General features: G+C 48.9%; 1 protein-coding gene across 1 annotated transcript in view; it reads left to right on the forward strand.

The window, feature by feature from the left end:
- itga2b (integrin, alpha 2b) overlaps nucleotides 1-22,403 on the forward strand; it is a 108,760-nt gene that overhangs the window by 80,673 nt on the left and 5,684 nt on the right. The window contains exons 23-30 of the mRNA XM_056288296.1: nucleotides 4,004-4,083; nucleotides 4,336-4,416; nucleotides 5,138-5,243; nucleotides 5,951-6,106; nucleotides 6,269-6,355; nucleotides 6,815-6,934; nucleotides 7,532-7,633; nucleotides 7,766-7,888. Coding sequence (XP_056144271.1) covers nucleotides 4,004-4,083; nucleotides 4,336-4,416; nucleotides 5,138-5,243; nucleotides 5,951-6,106; nucleotides 6,269-6,355; nucleotides 6,815-6,934; nucleotides 7,532-7,633; nucleotides 7,766-7,888 — 855 coding nt within the window. The remainder of the gene's footprint in view (nucleotides 1-4,003; nucleotides 4,084-4,335; nucleotides 4,417-5,137; nucleotides 5,244-5,950; nucleotides 6,107-6,268; nucleotides 6,356-6,814; nucleotides 6,935-7,531; nucleotides 7,634-7,765; nucleotides 7,889-22,403) is intronic.

Genomic DNA, 22,403 nt, shown 5'->3' on the forward strand with positions numbered 1-22,403 from the left:
GTGTAAGGCAGGAGATGAGCAGAGCTAGTAGTGACCAGAGGTCATATGAGCATCTAAACAAGCTTCTAAGAGCCTCGTGTAACGCAGGAGATGAGCAGAGCTAGTAGTGACCAGAGGTCATACGAGCATCTAAACAAGTTTCTAAGAGCCTCGTGTAAGGCAGGAGATGAGCAGAGCTAGTAGTGACCAGAGGTCATACGAGCATCTAAACAAGCTTCTAAGAGCCTCGTGTAAGGCAGGAGATGAGCAGAGCTAGTAGTGACCAGAGGTCATACGAGCATCTAAACAAGTTTCTAAGAGCCTCGTGTAAGGCAGGAGATGAGCAGAGCTAGTAGTGACCAGAGGTCATACGAGCATCTAAACAAGCTTCTAAGAGCCTCGTGTAAGGCAGGAGATGAGCAGAGCTAGTAGTGACCAGAGGTCATACGAGCATCTAAACAAGTTTCTAAGAGCCTCGTGTAAGGCAGGAGATGAGCAGAGCTAGTAGTGACCAGAGGTCATACGAGCATCTAAACAAGCTTCTAAGAGCCTCGTGTAAGGCAGGAGATGAGCAGAGCTAGTAGTGACCAGAGGTCATACGAGCATCTAAACAAGCTTCTAAGAGCAACAGCAGCACTACAGGTAAAGTGCAAGACAGAGATTTTATTTTTCTTTCTTTTGTTTTTTAAATGAATGAATACAGTAAGTGCTAAGAACAAGTAGCAGGGTAGTAGTTCTGACAAGCCGGATGTGGGTATTTGTACTGGGCGCTGCTCTGGCCCCTCCTCTGGTCGGTCGGGGCGCCTGTTCAGGGGGGAGGGGGAACTGGAGGAATAGATTGATGCTCCCATGCGCTACGCCCCCTGGTGAAACTCCTCACTGTCAAGTGAAAAGAAGCGGCTGGAGACTCCACATGTATTGGAGGAGACATGTGGTAGTCTGCAGCCCTCCCTGGATCAGCAGAGGGGGTGGAGCAGAGACTGGCATGGCTCGGAAGAGTGGGGTAATTGGCCCGATACTACTACTACTACCACTACTCTTGGCTGCTCCCGTTAGGGGGCGCCACAACAGATCATCCGTTTCCATCTCTTCCTGTCCTCTGCATCTTCCTCTGTCACACCAGCCACCTGCATGTCCTCCCTCACCACATCCATAAACCTCCTCTTTGGCCTTCCTCTTCTCCTCTTCCCTGGCAGCTCCATATTCAGCATCCTTCTCCCAATATACCCAGCATCTCTCCTCCACACATGTCCAAACCATCTCCATCTTGCCTCTCTTGCTTTGTCTCCAAACCGTCCAACCTGAGCTGTCCCTCTAATATACTCGTTCCTAATCCTGTCCTTCTTCATCACTCCCAGGGAAAATCTTATCATCTTCATCTCTGCCACCTCCAGCTCCACCTCCTGTCTTTTCATCAGTGCCACTGTCTCCAAACCATACAACATAGCTGGTGTCACAACCATCTTGTAAATCTTCCTTTTAACTCTTGCTGGTACCATAATGGCAACCTGTCCAGGGTGTCTCCCCGCCTGCTGCCCAGGGACTGCTGGTATAGGCTCCAGCATCCCGCCACCCTGAGAGCAGGATAAGCAGTTTGGATAATGGATGATGGATGGTACCATTCTGTCGCAAAAAAAGAGTCTCCTGGAAGAGAGGTCTTGTCCTTTTTTGGGGTATGATGAAGGGCATCGGCTGGTAGAAGCTGTCCTTCACACCCTTGTCAGATGGTAGTGCTGGCACATATGCACTTAACAGAGTGGCATAGCATACCTTTGCTAGGGGGCGACGGCGGGTCATTAGCCTCTCAGTCCGGTGGGTGTTTCAGTGAGGCTGGGTAGAATGCTGTTCTTGATTGCCAGTCCAACACCATGCTGATGTGGTCTGCCAGGGGGATAGCCTCTCCAGAAAAAGGTGTAGCCTCCTCCTTCCTCTCTAAGGGAGCTTCACCTAGGAGCCTGGTTTCGCTGAGAGCAGCGAAGTCCATGCTGTAGCGTCTCAGTTCCTCAGCAATCAGCGCAGTCCTTCAATGTGGTCTGTTGCCATCATTATGAAGGAGAGTCCCAACATTCCATGTTGCCAGTTTGAATGGGATCACTTCCTTGTTTCTACCGCAGGATGGAATTACGGTAACCTACTCCGGAGGTTGGTTGAGTTGGCAATTAAAAAAAAAAAGTACCCCCTTTTTCTCCCTTATCGTATCTGGCCAATTTCCCCACTCTTCCGAGCTGTCCGGGTCTCTGCTCCACCCCCTCTGCTGATCCAGGGAGGGCTGCAGACTACCACATGCCTCCTCTGATCCGTCTATATTCTCTGACATACTGATGACTGCCACTTGTCTGTGAGTGTGTGTATGGACTGGGTAGATTGTAAAACTGAATTGCCCTTCTGGGATGAATAAAGTTGTCTAAATCTGAATCGGACACATGTGGAGTCGTCAGCCACTTCTGTTCACCTGACAGTGAGGAGTTTCGACAGGGGGACGGAGTGTGTGGGAGGATCACGCTAATCCCCCCAGTTCTCCGCCCCCCTGAACAGGCGCCCGACCGACCAGAGGAGGCGCTAGTGCAGCAACCAGGACACATACCCACATCTGACTTCCCACCCGCAGACACGGCCAATTGTGTCTGTAGGGCCACCCGACCAAGCCGGAGGTAACATGGGGATTTGATCAGGTGATCCCTGTGTTGGTAAGCAATGGAATAGACTGTCAAGCTACCTGGACGCCTCGAGTGGACAATTTTTAGGCCACCTTTTCTGGGCCCCTCCCCAATTGGGATGAGCAGTGTGGTCCCTAAATAGGGCTGCCCAGTCACACTGGGTCTGCTGAAACCGGCTGCTACTCAATCCCAGCTGCTAGTGACCATATACCCCGTGCCGCTGATGTGCAGGGCTCTGACTAGGCGCTCCCAGGCCAATTCTACCCTGCTCCCATTGCCAGACACCCCAACACCACCAGACTTCAACGGGATATAAGGCTGGATATTTTACACCATGGTCAGAGGTGGAGACCTACACAAGGAGGTCTTTAGAGTGCCACAGGGGACGTGCAGTCCTCAGTAGCACTGTCTTTGCCATGACAGGTTGGTCCTGGTGGCAAGGGCTTATACCCAGGATGACCAGTCACCCATCATGACTGCAGGAAGCTGCCGAAAACTCCAGACTGTCGAAGAACCACCTAATGTGTGCCGCCAAACACGTTACTTTCCTCTCGGGGTTGGTTCCCATAGCCTTTGTCTTAATAGACTTCCCACAAGGCAATGGGGCAGTGGTTGGCCATGAACAGCCTCTGGGAACCATCCCCAGCGAGACCAATAAAGGATCTCTCTCCCAAGATGGACAACGTGCAATGATGTTGTGTTTACATAATTTACACAATACAACACTGAAAGAGGATAACACAATTATAATGGAATTATAAAATATATGAAGAATATGATGAGGAGGATGCCAGGCAGCGTCCAGCTGGTGACCACATCACCATGGAGACCTTGGAAGAGGACAGACTACACATTCACACAAGGGAGACTCGCATAACAGCATTCACACACAGAAGAAGAGAAAGGAGAAGAAATCATTCAGAGACAGAGAAAAGACATGTGAGAGAAGAGAACAGTTTGCAATAGTCAATAATCCACACTCTAAAATCTATAGTCTATAACTCTATACACTATATACGGTATAATCTATACACTATAATCTATACTCTATAATCTACTCTATAATCCATACTCTATACACTATATATGCTATAATCTATACTCTATAATCTGGTCAGCAGAACAGTGCTCGGTAAATTCACGGTAAATTCATGGTACATGCAGCGGAAGAGCATGATGTATTTAGTTTATGATCAACACGATTCAGCTGAAATGAGAAGTACTCAAACAGGAACAAGTCTGAACTGACAGAAACACATTATTTGAGCTGTTCTCCAGTCCAGACACACTAATAATACAACATATATGTCCATGTGTGCCCGTGTGTGTGTGTGTGTGTGTGTGTGTGTGTGTGTGTGTTTACATAGATTCATGCAGGTCTTTTCTTCACTGTTGGTCATCTGGAAGATGTTGAAAGTCACATTTCCTTCAATTTAAGAATGAGAAGGTACAGTTCTTCTCTCTGTCGTTATACCTTTCCCTCCAGCCCTCCCTACCTCCCTCCCTACTTCCCTCCCTACTTCCCTACCTACCTACCAACAAACAAACATTTCTATTTGTTCAATCTAAACAGTTTTTGTCCTCATACTTAAAAGGTGTTGAACTTCAAGACAGGAAACCTGGAAAGCAGAAGGATCTCCCTCTGTCTTTCTGTGTTTGTGTGTCTCTGTGTCACTGTGTGCCTGTCTCTCTCTTTCAGTAAGAACAGTGTAAATCCAGACAGTAAAGAGGCAACAGTGAGGATTCAGGTGATGGCTGAAGCAACGCTGGAAATCAGGGGGTAATAATAAGATGATAATTATTAATAAGAATATGAATTTTCATTACAATTTGAATTTACCCCGATTCACCCCTCATCATCATTTTATGCCGCCCCCACACACACACATTTACTACTATTGCTACTTTTGGCTGCTCCCGTTAGGGGGCGCCACAGCAGATCATCTATTCCCATCTCTTCCTGTCCTCTGCATCTTCCTCTGTCACACCAACCCCCAGCATGTCCCCCCTCACCACATCCATAAACCCCCTCTTTTCCTCTTCCCTGGCAGCTCCAAATTCAGCATCCTTTTCCCAATATAGTCCAGTCAATATCATTTGTACAGCCCAATACCACAAATTACAAATTTGCCTCAGGGGGCTTTACAAGAACACAACACCGTCTCCTTAGGCACTTGCATTGGATGAGGAACAACTCCCTAAAAAAACATTAACAGGGAGAAAATGGTCGGCACGGTGACCCAGTGGTTAGTGCTGTCGCCTCACAGCAAGAAGGTCCTAGGTTCAAACCCCGGGGTTGTCCAACCTTGGGGGTCATCCCAGGTCATCCTCTGTGGTGCGTTTGCATGCTCTTCCCGTGTCGGCTGTGGTTTTTCTCTGGGTTCTCCGGTTTAGACTGAAGATGTCACTGAGTAAACGTATCTGTCAGTAAACGTTGTGTCCAGATGAACGGATTCAACTTTCTTTGATTACCACTGCAATGGCTTTCTGTTTCTATTCAGTGGCTCTTCCCCCCCAGAAGTGCTCCTTCCCATCCCTGACTGGCAGCCTGCAGTGAATTCTGGGAATTTAGAGGTAGTTGGTCCACTGGTTGAGCATGTGTACGAGGTAAGACTAGTTGTGTTTTTTCTTTCTTTCTCTTGGCTAACACCAAGCTACGTAATATCTTGGTAAATCAAAGATAACACCAAGTTTATACCAGACTACTAGCATTAAGTTTACACTTAGCCCAGTATTTCTGATTGACACTAGCCAGACTACATGCAGTCACCAGGCCAAGTACTTGCAAACAGCAGCCTAATAACATGCAAACATCAGCATTACAACCCACTGCCACCAGATTAAAACATGCTGCTACTAGGCTAACAACATGCTAGCACCAGGCTGACTATGTAGTTAAATGGTGGTATCATCAGCAAACAATGAAGGCTGAATTCTGGGCTTGTGTTCACAGTCACAGTCCAATTTGTTCTAACATGTATAATGATGAAAACATACATTAAAAATGGTTACATTACTGATTATGCTGATACTATTTTGGATAGGGTATACTGCAGGTATGTTGACTATGTTATGTCAGCACTGTAACTGGGCTCACAATACAGCGATGAACATATAGATTTTGATGATATTGATGTTATCGAGAAGACTGATATCATTGAAAATATGATTTAGATCATGATGACAATAACTATATATTACTGATAATATTAACATCAATAGTATTTGTGATGTGTAGTTGATATTATTGATAATACTGATTACATTATTATTAGAAATATTATACTGATTATTGATATTAATGATGTGTGTAGCTGCGGAACCTGGGACCGAGTACGGTGAGCGCCAGGCTGCGGGTGGACTTCCCCTCCACACAGCGAGGTCACATCCTGTTCTATGTTTCTTCTAATGCCTCAGAGGATTCCCTGACATGTGACCACCCCCCAAACCCTCACATCAGTGCATACCAAGTAACATACCTGTTCATCTGTCTGTCTGTGTCTGTCTTTCTCTATAGATGTAAGTAGACAGAGGGATGAGCTGTCTACGTATTCCTCGCCTATCTTTCTGTCTGAGTGTCTTTGTCTTAGTAGAACCCTGTCACACTCATTTCTCTCTCTGTCCACTTGGAGGAGAATTCCAGTGTTGCTGTAGCTCCTGGTTCCAGCCAGCAGGTGGAGACGAACCCCCAGAGTCAGAGCAGAGACACCATACATGTGGTATACAGACTGAGAGAGAAACACACACACACACACACACACACACACACACACACACACACACACACACACACACACACACACACACACACACACACACACACACACACACACAGTGTGTGATGTGGTCTTAGGTGGATTTGACATTTTTGAGGCTCAGAATGAAAGTATTTGATAAACGTTCAGCTTACTGCAGATGAGCTTTGGTCTTGATTGTAATTGGTGGCGCTGTCCAGCTGAGTTGTAATTTGCATTCCCCACTATTTGTGTCACTTTTTGTGATCATCCTTTTGTACATTTAAGCTGATTCAAACCCCAAACTTCATCAGTTGAACTTCAAAACCCCAATCTTCAACCATTATCGGACTACTGTGTGTGTGTTCCTACTACATGTGTGTGTGTGTGTGTGTGTGTGTGTGTGTGTGTGTGTGTGTGTGTGTGTGTGTGTGTGTATGGTAGAACTGCAGTGTAGCTGAAGTTGAGTGTGTTAGATTTGAGTGTCAGGTGAAGTCGTTGGAGAGAGGCATCAGCGCAGTGGTCCGAATCTCAGCCAGACTCTGGATACACACATTCACACAGGTAATAACACACACACACACACACACACACACACACACACACACACACACTCTGGCTGTGTGTCTCACTTTCAAGTTACATGTATGAACGTGCTGGTGTTATTGGACCAGTGTGTGTCCTGTGTAGGTGGTGGTGAGGTGAGTGTGGGCTGAGCTTCATTCCAAATGAATGAGAGTCAGCAGGGCTGTTGTGCCAGAAACACAAAGAAAACCTGGTGCAACCTGGGTTGTACTTATTGATGTAGTACTACCTGTTGGTGAAGGTGTTCTACCAGAAGAAAAATGCTGAACTGAAGAGCCACATATAAACAAACATCCAAAGCAGTTGAATCAAGTGCAACTGGACTTGGTATATACTTGATTCAACTCCTTTAGATAATAACCATGAGCTGGATGAATGAGAACATTCACAGACATAAACAAACATCTACTTTTAGACTTTCTACTCCAGCACATGTCAGATAATCACTAACTCTGGTTCACTTTGAATGGCTCTCTGGGAAATAACACTCACCTCACCAACATCTCCATGGAGGTGAGGACACTCAGGGACTATAACTTCAAAAATATGACGGTGACACTAATCTTACTCCTCCAGACTCCATATCAGAACTATGACCTAATGTCTTCTGCTACCTATGATGTCATCAACGCATCATCAAAAGTGCAGCCTCGACAACTATCTAGTGGACACACACAGGTAAACGCACACACATTCTGTTTGACTGACCATTATTCTACAGTCAGTCTCTTTGGATAACAGTCAGATAAATGATATTTAACTCTCGGTGTGTGTGTGTGTTTGTGTGTGTGTGTGTTTGTGTATGTGTAGACTCAAACCAGTGTCTTGTGGCGGGGTCCAGATGGGGAGAGGGAGGTTCCTATTGGCTATGTGGTTCTGTCAGTCATCTCAGGCCTGCTGCTCTTGTGTCTGCTGTGCTTTGTCTTCTGGAAGGTGAGGAGGTGTGAGGGAGTATGAAGGTCACTGTAATCTGCTTTTTCACTTCTATGTCTTATTATTCATTATTATATATACATATACATATACATATAAATACATACATATATATGTATTTAGATATGTATATATGTATATTATACTATGATGTTTGCGGATGACATTGTGATCTGTAGCGAGAGTGGGGTGCAGGTGGAGGAGAGCCTGGAGAGGTGGAGGTATGCACTGGAGAGAAGAGGAATGAAAGTCAGTAGAAACAAGATGGAATACATATGTATGAATGAGAGGGAGGACAGTGGAATGGTGAGGATGCAAGGAGTGGAGGTGATGAAGGCATATGAAGTTTAAATACTTGGGGTCAACTGTCCAAAGTAGAAGAGAGTGCAGGCAGGGTGGAGTGGGTGGAGAAGAGTGTCAGGAGTGATTTGTGACAGAAGGGTACCAGCAAGAGTTAAAGGGAAGGTTTACAAGATGGTAGTGAGACCAGCTATGTTGTATGGTTTGGAGACAGTGGCACTGATGAAAAGACAGGAGGTGGAGCTGGAGGTGGCAGAGATGAAGATGATAAGATTTCCACTGGGAGTGATGAAGAAGGACAGGATTAGGAACGATTATATTAGAGGGACAGCTCAGGTTGGACGGTTTAGAGACAAAGCAAGAGAGACAAGACGGAGATGGTTTGGACATGTGTGGAGGAGAGATGCTGGGTATACTGGGAGAAGGATGCTGAATATGGAGCTGCCAGGGAAGAGGAGAAGAGGAAGGCCAAAGAGGAGGTTTATGGATGTGGTGAGGGAGGACATGCAGGTGGCTGGTGTGACAGAGGAAGATGCAGAGGACAGGAAGAGATGGAAACGGATGGTCTGCTGTGGCGCCCCCTAACGGGAGCAGCCAAAAGTAGTAGTAGTAGTAGTAGTAGTAGTAGTAGTAGACTGTTTCATATAATATTCACACTGAAATGAAAAATCAAAAGTGTGCACCTTGTCTCCTCATTGCACTACAACTTTATAGTCAGACAGGCATTAAATATTACCATGGCATTGCACTTTCATGTGGGACTGTCTCCAATTTTCAGTCAACTTCACTATGAGCTAGACAGAAACAGCGCCTCCTCTCTGCTGTTTGAGGACTTTAAAATCACATCCTTTTGTATTCAAAAAATTAAGAGTTGTTTTGAATTATTCCGATTTGTTCCTCCAGCCACTGAGGATGCACAAGCCAGTGCATTCTTAGTGTCGGTCCCAAGCCCGGATAAATGGGGAGGGTTGCATCAGGAGGGACATCCAGTGTAAAATTTTGCCAAATCAAATATGTGGATCATAAATCATATTTCCATTCTCGATCGGTCGAGGTCTGGGTTACCAAACGACCACCACTGGTACTATGGAATCTTCTACCTCTAAAAAGGACCACTCGACAACTTCATGCTCCAACATCCTTCATCTAGGCCGGGCAAAAACAATATGTACATACAGAGGTCGATGCCGACTATCTTGTAGGGGCGAAGGAGCTTACAACACACAGAGACGAAACTAAATAGAGAGATCCCCATAACCCAGAAACTCCCGAAAACAACATCTCCCAAGAAACAGCTACCCCTAACGGCAATATGGCTACATTACCATTATTCTAACATTTCATAATGATCACAGTACAACACGTACTGTTGGCCAGCAGGGTGCCGGTGGAAACTATGATACTTTTGGGCGAAGTAGGAGAGGGAGAAGGCATGTGCAGAGGCAGCAGGAGACGGGGAGGGGTAAAAGACTGGCGGAGCGAGTCGGAACTTTGAATGTTGGCACTATGACTGGTAGAGGGAGAGAGCTGGCTGACATGATGGAGAGCAGAAAGGTAGGCATACTGTGTGTGCAAGAGACCAGGTGGAAGGAGGGGTAAGGCCAGGATGGGGAGTAAGGCCAGGATGGGGGAGTAAGGCCAGGATGGGGGAGTAAGGCCAGGATGGGGGAGTAAGGCCAGGATGGGGAGTAAGGCCAGGATGGGGAGTAAGGCCAGGATGGGGGAGTAAGGCCAGGATGGGGAGTAAGGCCAGGATGGGGGAGTAAGGCCAGGATGGTGGAGTAAGGCCAGGATGGGGAGTAAGGCCAGGATGGGGAAGTAAGGCCAGGATGGGGAGTAAGGCCAGGATGGGGAAGTAAGGCCAGGATGGGGAAGTAAGGCCAGGATGGGGAGTAAGGCCAGGATGGGGGAGTAAGGCCAGGATGGTGGAGTAAGGCCAGGATGGGGGAGTAAGGCCAGGATGGGGAGTAAGGCCAGGATGGGGGAGTAAGGCCAGGATGGTGGAGTAAGGCCAGGATGGGGGAGTAAGGCCAGGATGGGGAGTAAGGCCAGGATGGGGAGTAAGGCCAGGATGGGGGAGTAAGGCCAGGATGGGGAGTAAGGCCAGGATGGGGAAGTAAGGCCAGGATGGGGAGTAAGGCCAGGATGGGGGAGTAAGGCCAGGATGGGGAGTAAGGCCAGGATGGGGGAGTAAGGCCAGGATGGGGAGTAAGGCCAGGATGGGGAAGTAAGGCCAGGATGGGGAGTAAGGCCAGGATGGGGGAGTAAGGCCAGGATGGGGAGTAAGGCCAGGATGGGGAGTAAGGCCAGGATGGGGAAGTAAGGCCAGGATGGGGGAGTAAGGCCAGGATGGGGAGTAAGGCCAGGATGGGGAAGTAAGGCCAGGATGGGGAGTAAGGCCAGGATGGGGGAGTAAGGCCAGGATGGGGAGTAAGGCCAGGATGGGGGGGTAAGGCCAGGATGGGGGAGGAAGGCCAGGATGGGGGAGGAAGGCCAGGATGGGGAGTAAGGCCAGGATGGAGGAGTAAGGCCAGGATGGGGGAGTAAGGCCAGGATGGGGGAGTAAGGCCAGGATGGGGAGTAAGGCCAGGATGGGGAAGTAAGGCCAGGATGGGGGAATAAGGCCAGGAAGGAGGGGTAAGGCCAGGATGGGGGAGTAAGGCCAGGAAGGAGGGGTAAGGCCAGGATGGGGAGTAAGGCCAGGATGGGGGAGTAAGGCCAGGATGGGGAGTAAGGCCAGGATGGGGGAGTAAGGCCAGGATGGGGGAGTAAGGCCAGGATGGGGAGTAAGGCCAGGATGGGGGAGTAAGGCCAGGAAGGAGGGGTAAGGCCAGGATGGGGAGTAAGGCCAGGATGGGGGAGTAAGGCCAGGATGGGGAGTAAGGCCAGGATGGGGGAGTAAGGCCAGGATGGGGAGTAAGGCCAGGATGGGGGAGTAAGGCCAGGATGGGGGAGTAAGGCCAGGATGGGGGAGTAAGGCCAGGATGGGGAGTAAGGCCAGGATGGGGGAGTAAGGCCAGGATGGGCTGACGTGTTAGCTCTCCTGTGTTAGCCCATCCACTTCGCCCAGGTCTCCATGGTTTCCCCGATGTACAAGTCACAGCAATCTTCCCAGAACTTAACAGGTACGCTATATTGCTCGGTTTGTACCGGGGTACGATCCTTGGGGTGGACCCGTTTGTGGTGCAGCATGTTTTGGGGTTTTAAAGCAACCGGGATGTGATGTTTCAATGAGGGATTTCGACACCCGGATTACTGAGTACGCAACAAGACACGTGGCGTATTACTCGGAGTGGTATGTAGACACCGGTAGTAGAGGTCAGTCTTCATCTGCTGAGACTGTTTCTCATTCATTCTTCATCAAGTGACTACTGCTCTCATACTTAAAACATAAACCCAACAAAACCTCAATCAACATGGCAGGCCATGTCACACTACATTAACAGAGTAAGAAAATGGGAGTAAATCTCCCATGATGCATAGGGGCCTGGATATACTCCAGAGCGGACTTCTGTTTATACACTGGGGGGGGGGGGAGTGTTGGATTTACATAAAAAATCATGTACATCGATTGCATATATTAAAGTTATGTTTACTAAAAATAATTTATTTATGTTCAATATACTAAATTCTTATTTGTTTAACAAACATGGCTTTTTTTATGTTAGCAGCAGCGGCGGCGCCAGAGTACTTTTCTTGGTTAAACTACGGTAGGCCTAATTCATGCAGTGGTCGGGCTTGGATCAATATCAGAATTTCAACGTGAATAAATACACAATGGAATAGCGCCCCCTCCCTCCCAAACAACTATAAATACCACGCATTAGGCTACTATGCAAGACGGCTGCACCGCAGACTCCCTTTTCACACGCAACATTAGCCTACATCGAGAGCAGCAGTCGTACGGACGGTCACGGGCCTACTACCAAGTTTAGACAGGACGGTGTTCATGCGGACTCGTTCACACGCTGCATGGAGACAGCACACACACCGCTGCTATTCCGCACGGCGGCAGCATCAAGAACCAGAACCAGAACCAGAACCAACACACCGCTGCTATTCTGCACGGCGGCAGCATTAAGAACCAGAACCAGAACCAACACACTGCTTCTATTCTGCACGGCGGCAGCATTAAGAACCAGAACCAGAACCAACACACCGCTTCTATTCTGCACGGCGGCAGCATTAAGAACCAGAACTAGAACCAACACACCGCTTCTATTCTGCACGGCGGCAGCATTAAGAAACAGAACCAGAACCAGAACAAAACGTGTCACTCCGTCTGACTCACTCGCTGCACCTCGCTAAGTCTTGACAGACTGCTGCCCGGTCGCTTAGCAACCCGAGGAGGACCCAAGTCAGCTTTCCTCCAGTCATTAAACTGACCCAGAGCACAATGAACTACAAACACGTGCAAGTTAAAAACTACCATCCCCGACAGGAGAAGCGAAATAACCACAAGCGCAGCCCAAAGCTAACACCGGAAGTTAAGCTCTGCTGAACCAGGCTAGGCTAGGCTAACAAGGAGGCTGCAACACCATGGCAACAGTAAACAATGCGTCTCAGAGAAAGACCATGCTGTCAGCAGAGTTTCCGAATCAACCATGTCAGCTCATTTACAGTGTAGTCAGACTCACCGTTGACGGCTTGAGAGCAGCACAGTCCGGCGCTTCTTGTGGTTGTTGGCAAACACGTCAGTGATGTCTGGACCTCCGAGGCCTCCGTCCTTTGTTTGTTGGTGGCCAACAGGGCCGGGCTGCCGTCCCGGGCCGGGCTGCCGTCTCGGGCCGGGCTGCGGTTCCGTACAGAGTTCTGGATGGAGGCAAGAGAAGCTGCGTCCGCACGTTGCAGAGGTGACAGGCAGAGTCCGGGCGGTGCGGAAGAGTTGGTGTAAAGCGTGCTGGCAGGGCCGCATTAACGCAAGAAAGTCCGCCATGTCATCCACAGCATGTCGCTTGCTCTTCTCTCTTGCCAGCAGGCGCTCCACCTGGTGCAGCTCCGCGGTGAGGTTCTCTTCCGTCACTCCGCAGAACCGGGCCGCGGGCTGCACAGACGTCTCGTCTAGGGAAGACGCGTGTTTGGGGTGAGACTCCGGGGAGCACACCTCCAGCCTCGGCTGAGAAACCACAAGTCTGTCTGTCGATCAGCGGTAGAAACCGCGTGCGCACGCAGCGCATCTGGGGGGGGGCATATGAGCGACAGGTGAGCGCTCGATGGGGCCTCGACAACACACTCGTGTAGCCGTCGAGGGCGCTGTGCCCGTCTCCTTTCCGGGGGGGGGGTCCCGCACTGTACTCCGGCTTTGACGCACAGGTCCGTTGCTCGTTCCCGGGTTTCCCTCCACGACTCCTCTATCTATCGCAGAGTCCGCTAGCTCCACTGGTGTGTCCAGCTGAAGGCTGGGAGGTTGGAGCTGGTCAGACATGGCCTTTGTGGTGCGGAAGGGATCCTGGAAACGCGTGGGGAGCAAGAAACGTGTTCATCGGTACGTCCCCTCACGGCTCTGGCCTCGGTTCTCCTCCGTGCACTGGACTGAGACAGGACATCCACGAGTGTTGCTCTAAGTGCAGGTAGTGACTGACGGACAGCCACCGACGCTGAGTACTGACGGGCCCGGCGGGTGTCGGACAGGCTCTGAAGTTCGACTGGCGGTGCAGTTGCCATTCCTCTCCGTTTCTTGATAAATATGTCATGAGCGACCGAGTTGGAGAAAAAGTTGCACAACATTTGTACACTTGGAACAAAAGATCTGCTGCTGCCTCCACGTTGCTGACCGCATCAACCGACACTAGGTTCAGTCTGTGCGCATGCGCGGTGGACGTACAACGCACCCGGCACCTCCGGTTTAAACGTCTGCTGTACTCCGTTCTTGCAGCCCGACGTGACAGCGGCCCCGTCAGAACACACGTGTTTTGGTCAGTGCTGCCGGGCCGAGGGTCCGCTTCATGCTCTGCAGCAGCGAGTCGGCATCCGGGCCACCGGCGTGCGTGAAGTGCACGAGTTCCTCACGCGCTTCTCCTCCTTTTATATACCGCACAGCAGCGGACACTTGTTCGCTTTTACTGATGTCTTTGCTTTCGTCAACCAGTAGGGCGAAATGTTCAGCCTCCCTGGTTTCATCACTCACTGCTCCTCTCGCCATTTCAGCCATGGTTCCAAACATCTCGTCTTGGACGTCTTTGTGCGTGGATTTGTTGTTTTTTGTTTGTTTTTTGGGGGGTTGTCTGTCCTTTTCTTTGCCGCCGTCTGGTCAAATTCGCCAATTAAGTTTAGCAGCTGCACAAAGTTGCCCTTGTTTCCAGACCCCCTCATCCTCCCGATGACCCCGCGGAGCGACGCCTTGACCCGCAGGGTAGCGTAGGGACGTCACGGCAGCTCTCGTACTCACGGTTTTCTCTCGCGGCTCTTCAGCGCCCAGCGTCGGTCCTGTTGTCCAGTCTCCAGCCGTCGTTGGTTGCCAGTTTAACTCAGCCCATGCCTCCACGGCAAACCTGTGTGCCAAACTCCCATTGTGCTTTTTAAAAGCTGCTGTTGCGTTCTTCCAGTCTTTATAGCCATCATGAGTGAGGGCCGGCTCGGAACGGAACCGCTGCCCACCACCACCCAAAAACTGTCGACGGGCGAAGCAGAAGGCCGAGTCCTTCTCGATCGACTGTTCCATCCAGCTGTCAAACCAGGCAGCATTGCTGGCTACCCATTCTGGTGTTATTGTATGTTAGTTCATAAGATGATTGATTGACATGTCTTTGACTGGTGGGAGGACTTAGTAGTGGGGGCGCTGCTGGGTGCGTGGGGGATTGTTTGACATGTTGGAGGAAGCTGAGGAAGCTAATAAAAAGAGTTGCAGATTCAGATACGTTTTGTCTCACGTGCATATCTTCTTTACAAACTCGACACCCACTAGCCGTGAAGGGTAATTTTTCCTGATTGGGCACCGGGGTCCATCCCCAGGTCGCTGGCTAATGTCACTAACGTTAGCTCTACTAGCACTTGGATTAGCATGGCTAGTGACCTCGGTAGCTGGCAGTGCCTGGTGGTGCAACTCCCTCTCCATCTCCTCTTCCTCTGGCTGATCTTCTTTCTCCTCTTCTTTCTCATCTTCCATCTACTCTTCTCCTTGCCCATCTTGTTTATCTTCAGGGTGGCAGGTGGAGGAAGCAGGCTCCTGCTGCCGCTGCTCCTCCTCTTCTCCTTGCCCATCTTGTTTATCTTCAGGGTGGCAGGTGGAGGAAGCAGGCTCCTGCTGCCGCTGCTCCTCCTCTTCTCCTTGCCCATCTTGTTTATCTTCAGGGTGGCAGGTGGAGGAAGCAGGCTCCTGCTGCAGCTGCTCCTCCTGTTCTCCTTGCCCATCTTGTTTATCTTCAGGGTGGCAGGTGGAGGAAGCAGGCTCCTGCTGCTCCTCCTCTTCTCCTTGCCCATCTTGTTTATCTTCAGGGTGGCAGGTGGAGGAAGCAGGCTCCTGCTGCCGCTGCTCCTCCTCTTCTCCTTGCCCATCTTGTTTATCTTCAGGGTGGCAGGTGGAGGAAGCAGGCTCCTGCTGCAGCTGCTCCTCCTCTTCTCCTTGCCCATCTTGTTTATCTTCAGGGTGGCAGGTGGAGGAAGCAGGCTCCTGCTGCCGCTGCTCCTCCTCTTCTCCTTGCCCATCTTGTTTATCTTCAGGGTGGCAGGTGGAGGAAGCAGGCTCCTGCTGCCGCTGCTCCTCCTCTTCTCCTTGCCCATCTTGTTTATCTTCAGGGTGGCAGGTGGAGGAAGCTCGGGCCCGGCACCTCTTCCGTCCGAGGACGTTTCAAGATAAATCGATGCACGAGCCTGACGTTCTTGATTTATTAACTTAGCCTCTATATTTATTTGGTATGTCGCCTTACCGGCTAGCGGCTACTAATTCCGTACACACCTAGCGCGATTAATTCGCAAATAACACAATGAACTCGGATGAATGAAGATGTGCACATCAAATAGGAAGTGTCGCGGTGCGAAAAGGCGACAGAAATGTCACGGAAACGGTTTTGGTTTCTGCGACTCGCCGGAGACGTCATCAGTTTGACCAATGGTATTGTTCGTTGTACGTCAACGTGACGGGCCCGAGGGGAGCCTGACGTCGTGAGGTCATCGAAAACAGCAATGGCGGAACGTCTTATCGTCCTTGTCTCGGAGAACAATGTCTTGTTTGATAAACGTAATGTCAGTTATAAAGACAACGGTCTGAAAGACAACACATACAGATAATTCAGTTAAAGGTTTTGTTTAAAACATGGTTGTTTGTAGTTTTATCGGTCTCGACACCATGTAAATAATTGCGATGGAGGCCTCATTTAGCTACTGTTGGTCTTAATGAAGCACCGTTGTCCACCGCTTCTCGCAGGACCCGCGACAAGCTTCTATCATCCAGAACCTGGATTAGCTCTGCATACGCCTCGGCATGTCTCTCCTCGTCTTCCGCCGGTTCCGCGTCCTCATCGTCGGCTGGCTCAGTTAAAACGGTGTCCTTTAGAACTTGCAGCCGAAGACCACCGAAGTGTTCGCCTCTCACTGTTCAACATTCTTGGCACCTCCGTCAAATACGAGCGCCGAGACCAGCGGCTCCCCGACACGGCGGCTCGCCTGCTCATGACATGGTGCTAGCATAGCATGCTAACTCTCACCAGACACGCTGTCCGACGCCACATGTGTCTCGGCGGTAAATCGCTGGGTGACTCTGGGCCCACAACCTGTAGCGGAGTTGGATTACACCGCGGTTCTGGCGTGTGTACTGACCCAGTCTAGACCCAAAAACAACCTCGGAGGCATAAGACACTGTGGGGCACCAGCCTCGTCTCGACCCGAACACGAGTGAAAAGATGGCCGACGGTAATTCCGCTGCAGAGGTTTTCGCTGTTCGAAGGGGGCGGGGCTTACAAACAAAACAACTTCTTCGTTGGTGCTTAACATCCGAGCCCTAGAAAGAGAGAGTTGCGTCAACTCCGTAGACGTCAGTGGGCCAATTATTTAACAGCAATGGCGGATCATGAGAGCCCCGGATAGTTCCAAACAGTGCGCACAGAATATGTGTCACGTTGGAATATATCTATATCTATATATAGAAATGTAAAAATCTGAAATATGGGTTAGTAGTTAGCAGAAACCGCGGCTAAGCAGTTCATTTAAATGACCCGCCAAGCTTCGTTTGGAACTATTGGGCGGCTGCATGAACCACGTGACCCTCTCACGTTCTGACCCCTCAGTGACGTAACTCTCTTGCTAGGGCTCTGGTTAACATGACCGAAACGTTGAGATTTTACATCCATTAAAATGAAAAGAACTCTACATGACTGAAATGTGATCAGAGACGTAACATAAATGAATCATGTCATACATCCGAAATGCATTTTTGTAAATTGTACAACCCCCACCTCTCCCCTTTCTTTTTTTTAATAAATTTATTTCTGATTTTTCCCTTTTTTCTCCCAATTTAGTGGCCAGTCGATCCCTATTTTAATTCAAACACCCACCCTCGTACCGCATGCGTTCGCCAACTGCGTCTCACCGGCCGGCAGTCTGGAAGGAGACGCCTCCCCACTTCCGTGACAAGGCGACTCCAGGCCGAACCACCACTGCTTCCCCACCCACCCAGAGACGCATTCACGTGACGAACACAAGCCGACTCCGCCCCCTCCCCAAGACAGCTGCTTCATCGAGTCCGGCCATAGTCGGATCTGACGAGACCGGGGCGCGAACCCCGGTCCCCCGTGGGCAACAGCATCGACACAAAGCCCCTGCTTAGACCGCTACACCACCGCGGACCCTCTCCCCTTTCTTCAGTGTCCTAGTGGAGTTCGCTCGGAGTACGCGTTTCACACATGCGCAGTAGATCAGCATTACGTATTCCCGGGCAAAATAACGAAATACATGCAAGAAGCAGAAGAGCTGCTTTCCCCAAAGTCTTGGCAATTTCCTTCCATGAATTTGTGCACTTCCAGCGGCATGTCCAGGGTAAATTAAGTGGGGGGGGTATGAAAATAAGGGGGTCTGAGGACACGCCCTTTCTGGGGACACGCCCTTTACGTTGGCTTAGAATGAAGCTCCCGACACCATGTTTGCCATTGCTGACATGGAAACTTTGACAATTTCTTAACAGTTATTCTATAAATCAGCGCCCAAAGGTCATTTTTTGAAGAACATGCTTTATTTTGGTGTAGAAGGCCTCTTCTGATCCTGTTTGTCAGTGCTAAAATGGAAAATTTGACACTTTTGTAACAGTTATTCTATAAATCAGCTGATGTGATTATCTATACCATTGTTTATTTCTCTGCCAACGTAGACAATCATGATATACGCTTTTAAAGAGAAGCAGATTTACAACGCCATGTCGTGTATCTCGTGATAACTATGGCAATTAGTATTATTTCGGTTTCATTGATTAAACTGTCTTGTACTTTATAGTACTTACATTAGTAATGAATGGACCGGAGACCAAGGCATAATGTTGACCTTTTACTAGGCACATCTTCAAGTCTCAACACTCGCGCATGCGCACTCATTACATATCAAAACCTGCTCAGCACATCTCCCCCTTTTAAACCGATACTTTCAGGATCTTTACAGAAAACTTAAATCATATGTTAATAAAGCCTAATGCTGATTTTACCAACAAGGCAGGGGAACAGCTGGCACCTTAGACATCTCTGTAAACGTGAGCAAATGTAAACTGGTTAAATTAACTGCTCATTTCACATCTCATTTTCCTTTTTTTAATTTTATTTTTTACCTATGAACATATCAAGACAAGTACATCACCTCACTGAGAGGTAGGGTAGACTACCTGATCCTCTCTGTTGTGGTATGGAGGTAATTCTGCTCCTTGTATACTCACAACACTAAACTACATATTCAGTCTTTTAACAGGCTTGACTGCCCTGCCAACTCTGGTGTGTAGTCCAGAGTCCGGCTGGCTTCCAGACAGTGAAGGCCCTACTCTCAAATGAGAAGGGTTTCTTCGGAGACTGCCTTTTGAGGTTTGGGTCACGTATGAACGTGGTGTCCCTGCTGATCCAGAGACGACTCCTGTGTGTGGAACATTCCGTATCCAAACTCTCTGACCTGGCTGGAGTGGTGGTGTCTCCCGTGCTCTATGTCGTCTGTTGTATCCTTCAGCCTGTTGTCTTTTAAGCTCCTGGTCTTTCAACTCAAAAGCTCTCAAGACTGGCCATGCTGGTTTGAGAGTGCGTGGACACACCGGAAGGGGTGTTTGGATGTTGCGCCCCATCAGGAGCTGCGCCGCATGACACAAAGTTCCTTCTAGGCCGTCAAGCATCTGCGTTAAACGCTTCTGAAAGTGTTCTGGCGCAGATGATATTCCAAAGGGAAACCGATTAAAACAATAACGGCCAAATGGTGTGATGAAGGTGGTGACTGGGGCTGAGTCTTCTTGCAAAGGCACCTGCCAAAAACCGGCAGTGGCATCCAGTTTGGAAAAAATCCTAGCTCCAGCTAGCTTAGCTAGCGTCTCATCAACAGCTGGAAGAATATGTCACTCCCTGCACACATTTTCGTTCAGGTGGGTTAGGTCGACACATATTCTAATTTTTCCATTAGGTTTTGGTACTACAACCATTCCTGAGCACCACTCTGTAGCTTCCTCTATGGCAGAAATAACACCCATTTCCTCCATCCTTTTTAACTCTTCTCGAACGTTTCCTCTTAAGGGCAATGGCACACGGCATGTCACAGCCAGGGCAAAGGGAGTGGCCTTTTCTTTTAATTTAATTGTGTGTTCTCCCTCTAGCTTACCTAAGCCTGTGAAAACTCTGGGATATTGTTCTTTGTAGCTGACCTCAGCTGCTGTGATAGCTTGCACAGGGCTGAGCAGGCAGAGGTCTTGTATTGCTGGTAAGCCAAGCAAAGGAGTCACTAACCCTGGCACAACATACACTCGCTGCTTCGCTACAATTCCATTGTGACTAATATCCGCAGTAAAATGTCCCTTCACGTCTATGGGAGAGTTACTTGGTCCACACAGTCTTTTGGTTGTCAGTAGCAGCTTTCCATGTGGCTTTTGTGAATACAGATGTGCCGGGATAGCTGTCCCTGCAGCGCCGTGTCCAACTTGAACATCATCTGCTGACCATTCGCTGCAACCGAGTTCTGCCAGAATGTGTTGGATTTTGTACAATTCACTGTGCCCAGGAACAATGTCTCTACGTTTTCATCCAAGTCATGTTCCTTAATTTCTTCCACTCTCATTTTCGTTTTACAAACAGCGGCAAAATGCCCCTTTTCTTACATTTCCTGCACTCAGCAGTGCGCGCGGGACATGCATTGAATGAATTTTCACGTGTCACCCCACATCTGCCACATTTAGTATTTGCATTAGTTTGCCCTCTTTCCTTTGGTGTAAAACCGCTTTTTCCGTGTGGAGAGTATTTCTGTTTGAACTGGAATCTAACTGCATCCATGTTTGCCTCTGTGCCATCTGTGCTACTCTGTCTCAATGCGGGCTGTTGCTTTTTAATTTCCTCACTTTGGCGGATTTGTGTGACAGCTTTCACGAGAGTCAACTCAGAATCTGGCTGTAACTTCTCTGCAGGTCCATGGTCTCTCATGGTCTCTCATGATCTCTGGTACCTACCACAAGGCGGTCTCTGACCATCTCGTCTTGGAGAATACTGACATACTGACACTGCTCAGCCAGTTGATGCACAGCAGTAATAACGCTTCAGCCGTCTCACCAGGCTCCTGGCTGGCTACGCTTGCTGAATTTAGCTCTTTCCAAGACCACATTATGCTCGCATATGAGCTGTTTATGGAGCGCTGCTTGCTTTGCTTGGTGGTACTTTGTCTTGTCCTACTCCGTCAGTGCTGACGTGTTCAGAACGTCCTCCGCCATGTCTCCCATAGTGTAAACCAGCGAGTTAGCTTGATACTCTTGACTCTTTGCATTTACTCCTGCTGCTGCCGCTATGCGGAATCTTTCTAAACCTCGCATCCAACCAGGCCACTACCACAGTCTCCCAAGTCAAATGCTTCAGGCGGACTTACTGAAAATAGAGAATCCATTCTGCTTTACCTTCCGCATGCTCCTCTCCAACGTTGCGTCAACGCAGCTCCCCGTTAGCTCTGCTAGCTCTGTTAGCTCTGCTAGCTCTATAGCTCTGCTAGCTCTGTTAGCTCTGCTAGCTCTATAGCTCTGCTAGCTCTATAGCTCTGCTAGCTCTGCTAGCTGTATAGCTCACTCGGCCACTTCAGAAGCTCCTTTCTCACGTAGTCAAACTGCACGGATCATCCCGTCGCTCGCGTCGGGTGATTGTGTTCATCTCAGAGGCGAGGACGACGACTTCTGACACCGTGTCTTGTACTTTATAGTACTGATATTAGTAAAGAATGCACCGGGCGGAGACCAAGGCATAACGTTGACCTTTCACTAGGCACATCTTCAAGTCTCCACACTTGCGCATGCGCACTCATTACACATCAAAACCTGCTCACTACATAAACCTAAACCACATACATATTGGCATAACTTAATTATGATCGTATATAATCTGAATGAGCCAGAAAAGACTTATAGTGTTGTATTCCAAATGTTATAGTAGGTTGGCCGCTGTTTTGAAAGGTTGGTGGTATTTTGAAAGTAAAATAGATGCATTAACGTGGTATCAAAACCATTTTTTGACTTTCAGCAACAAATTCAAACTTTAACACAGTAAGCTAGCTTCTGAAGTTACCTTAAAATTGCAAGTATTTTATGTATCATTCCACTGATTAGCAATTAACAGCAATGTTACTAGCGACGTTTCCAAGGCTTTATGGCAAACTGATTTACGAGTTCAGTCAAGTCAGTGTCTTTGGAAAGGTGTCTATCGCTGCTGATGACCAGCAAACTCCCAAGACGGGCTTCGTCCATCTTGGCACGCATGTAATTGCTTCTTATTTTCACCGCTCAAAGCTGGCAATTGTCACGGGTATGGGTGCAGCAATCTGGGTGACGTGAAAGAGGCTTGGATAGAGGGTAGCAAGATAACCTTCTGAAAATGTTTTAAGGATAAGCGGCAGATATGGATTTTTCAATGTCTTGGCTTTTCTCTCCTCAATCTCCTGCAGCAAACTTTCGAAAAATCTCCAGTCTCGGAACATGGAGTACTCAAGGCCAACTTCCTCCACGGGGACATCATATCTTTTGGTATATTTCTTTATTTCTGTAACGTTCGCCTCATTCCATTTGGGAGGACCAAGAGCAGAA

The sequence above is a fragment of the Lampris incognitus genome, chromosome 10 (assembly GCF_029633865.1).
Source record: "Lampris incognitus isolate fLamInc1 chromosome 10, fLamInc1.hap2, whole genome shotgun sequence".
NCBI lineage: Eukaryota > Metazoa > Chordata > Actinopteri > Lampriformes > Lampridae > Lampris > Lampris incognitus.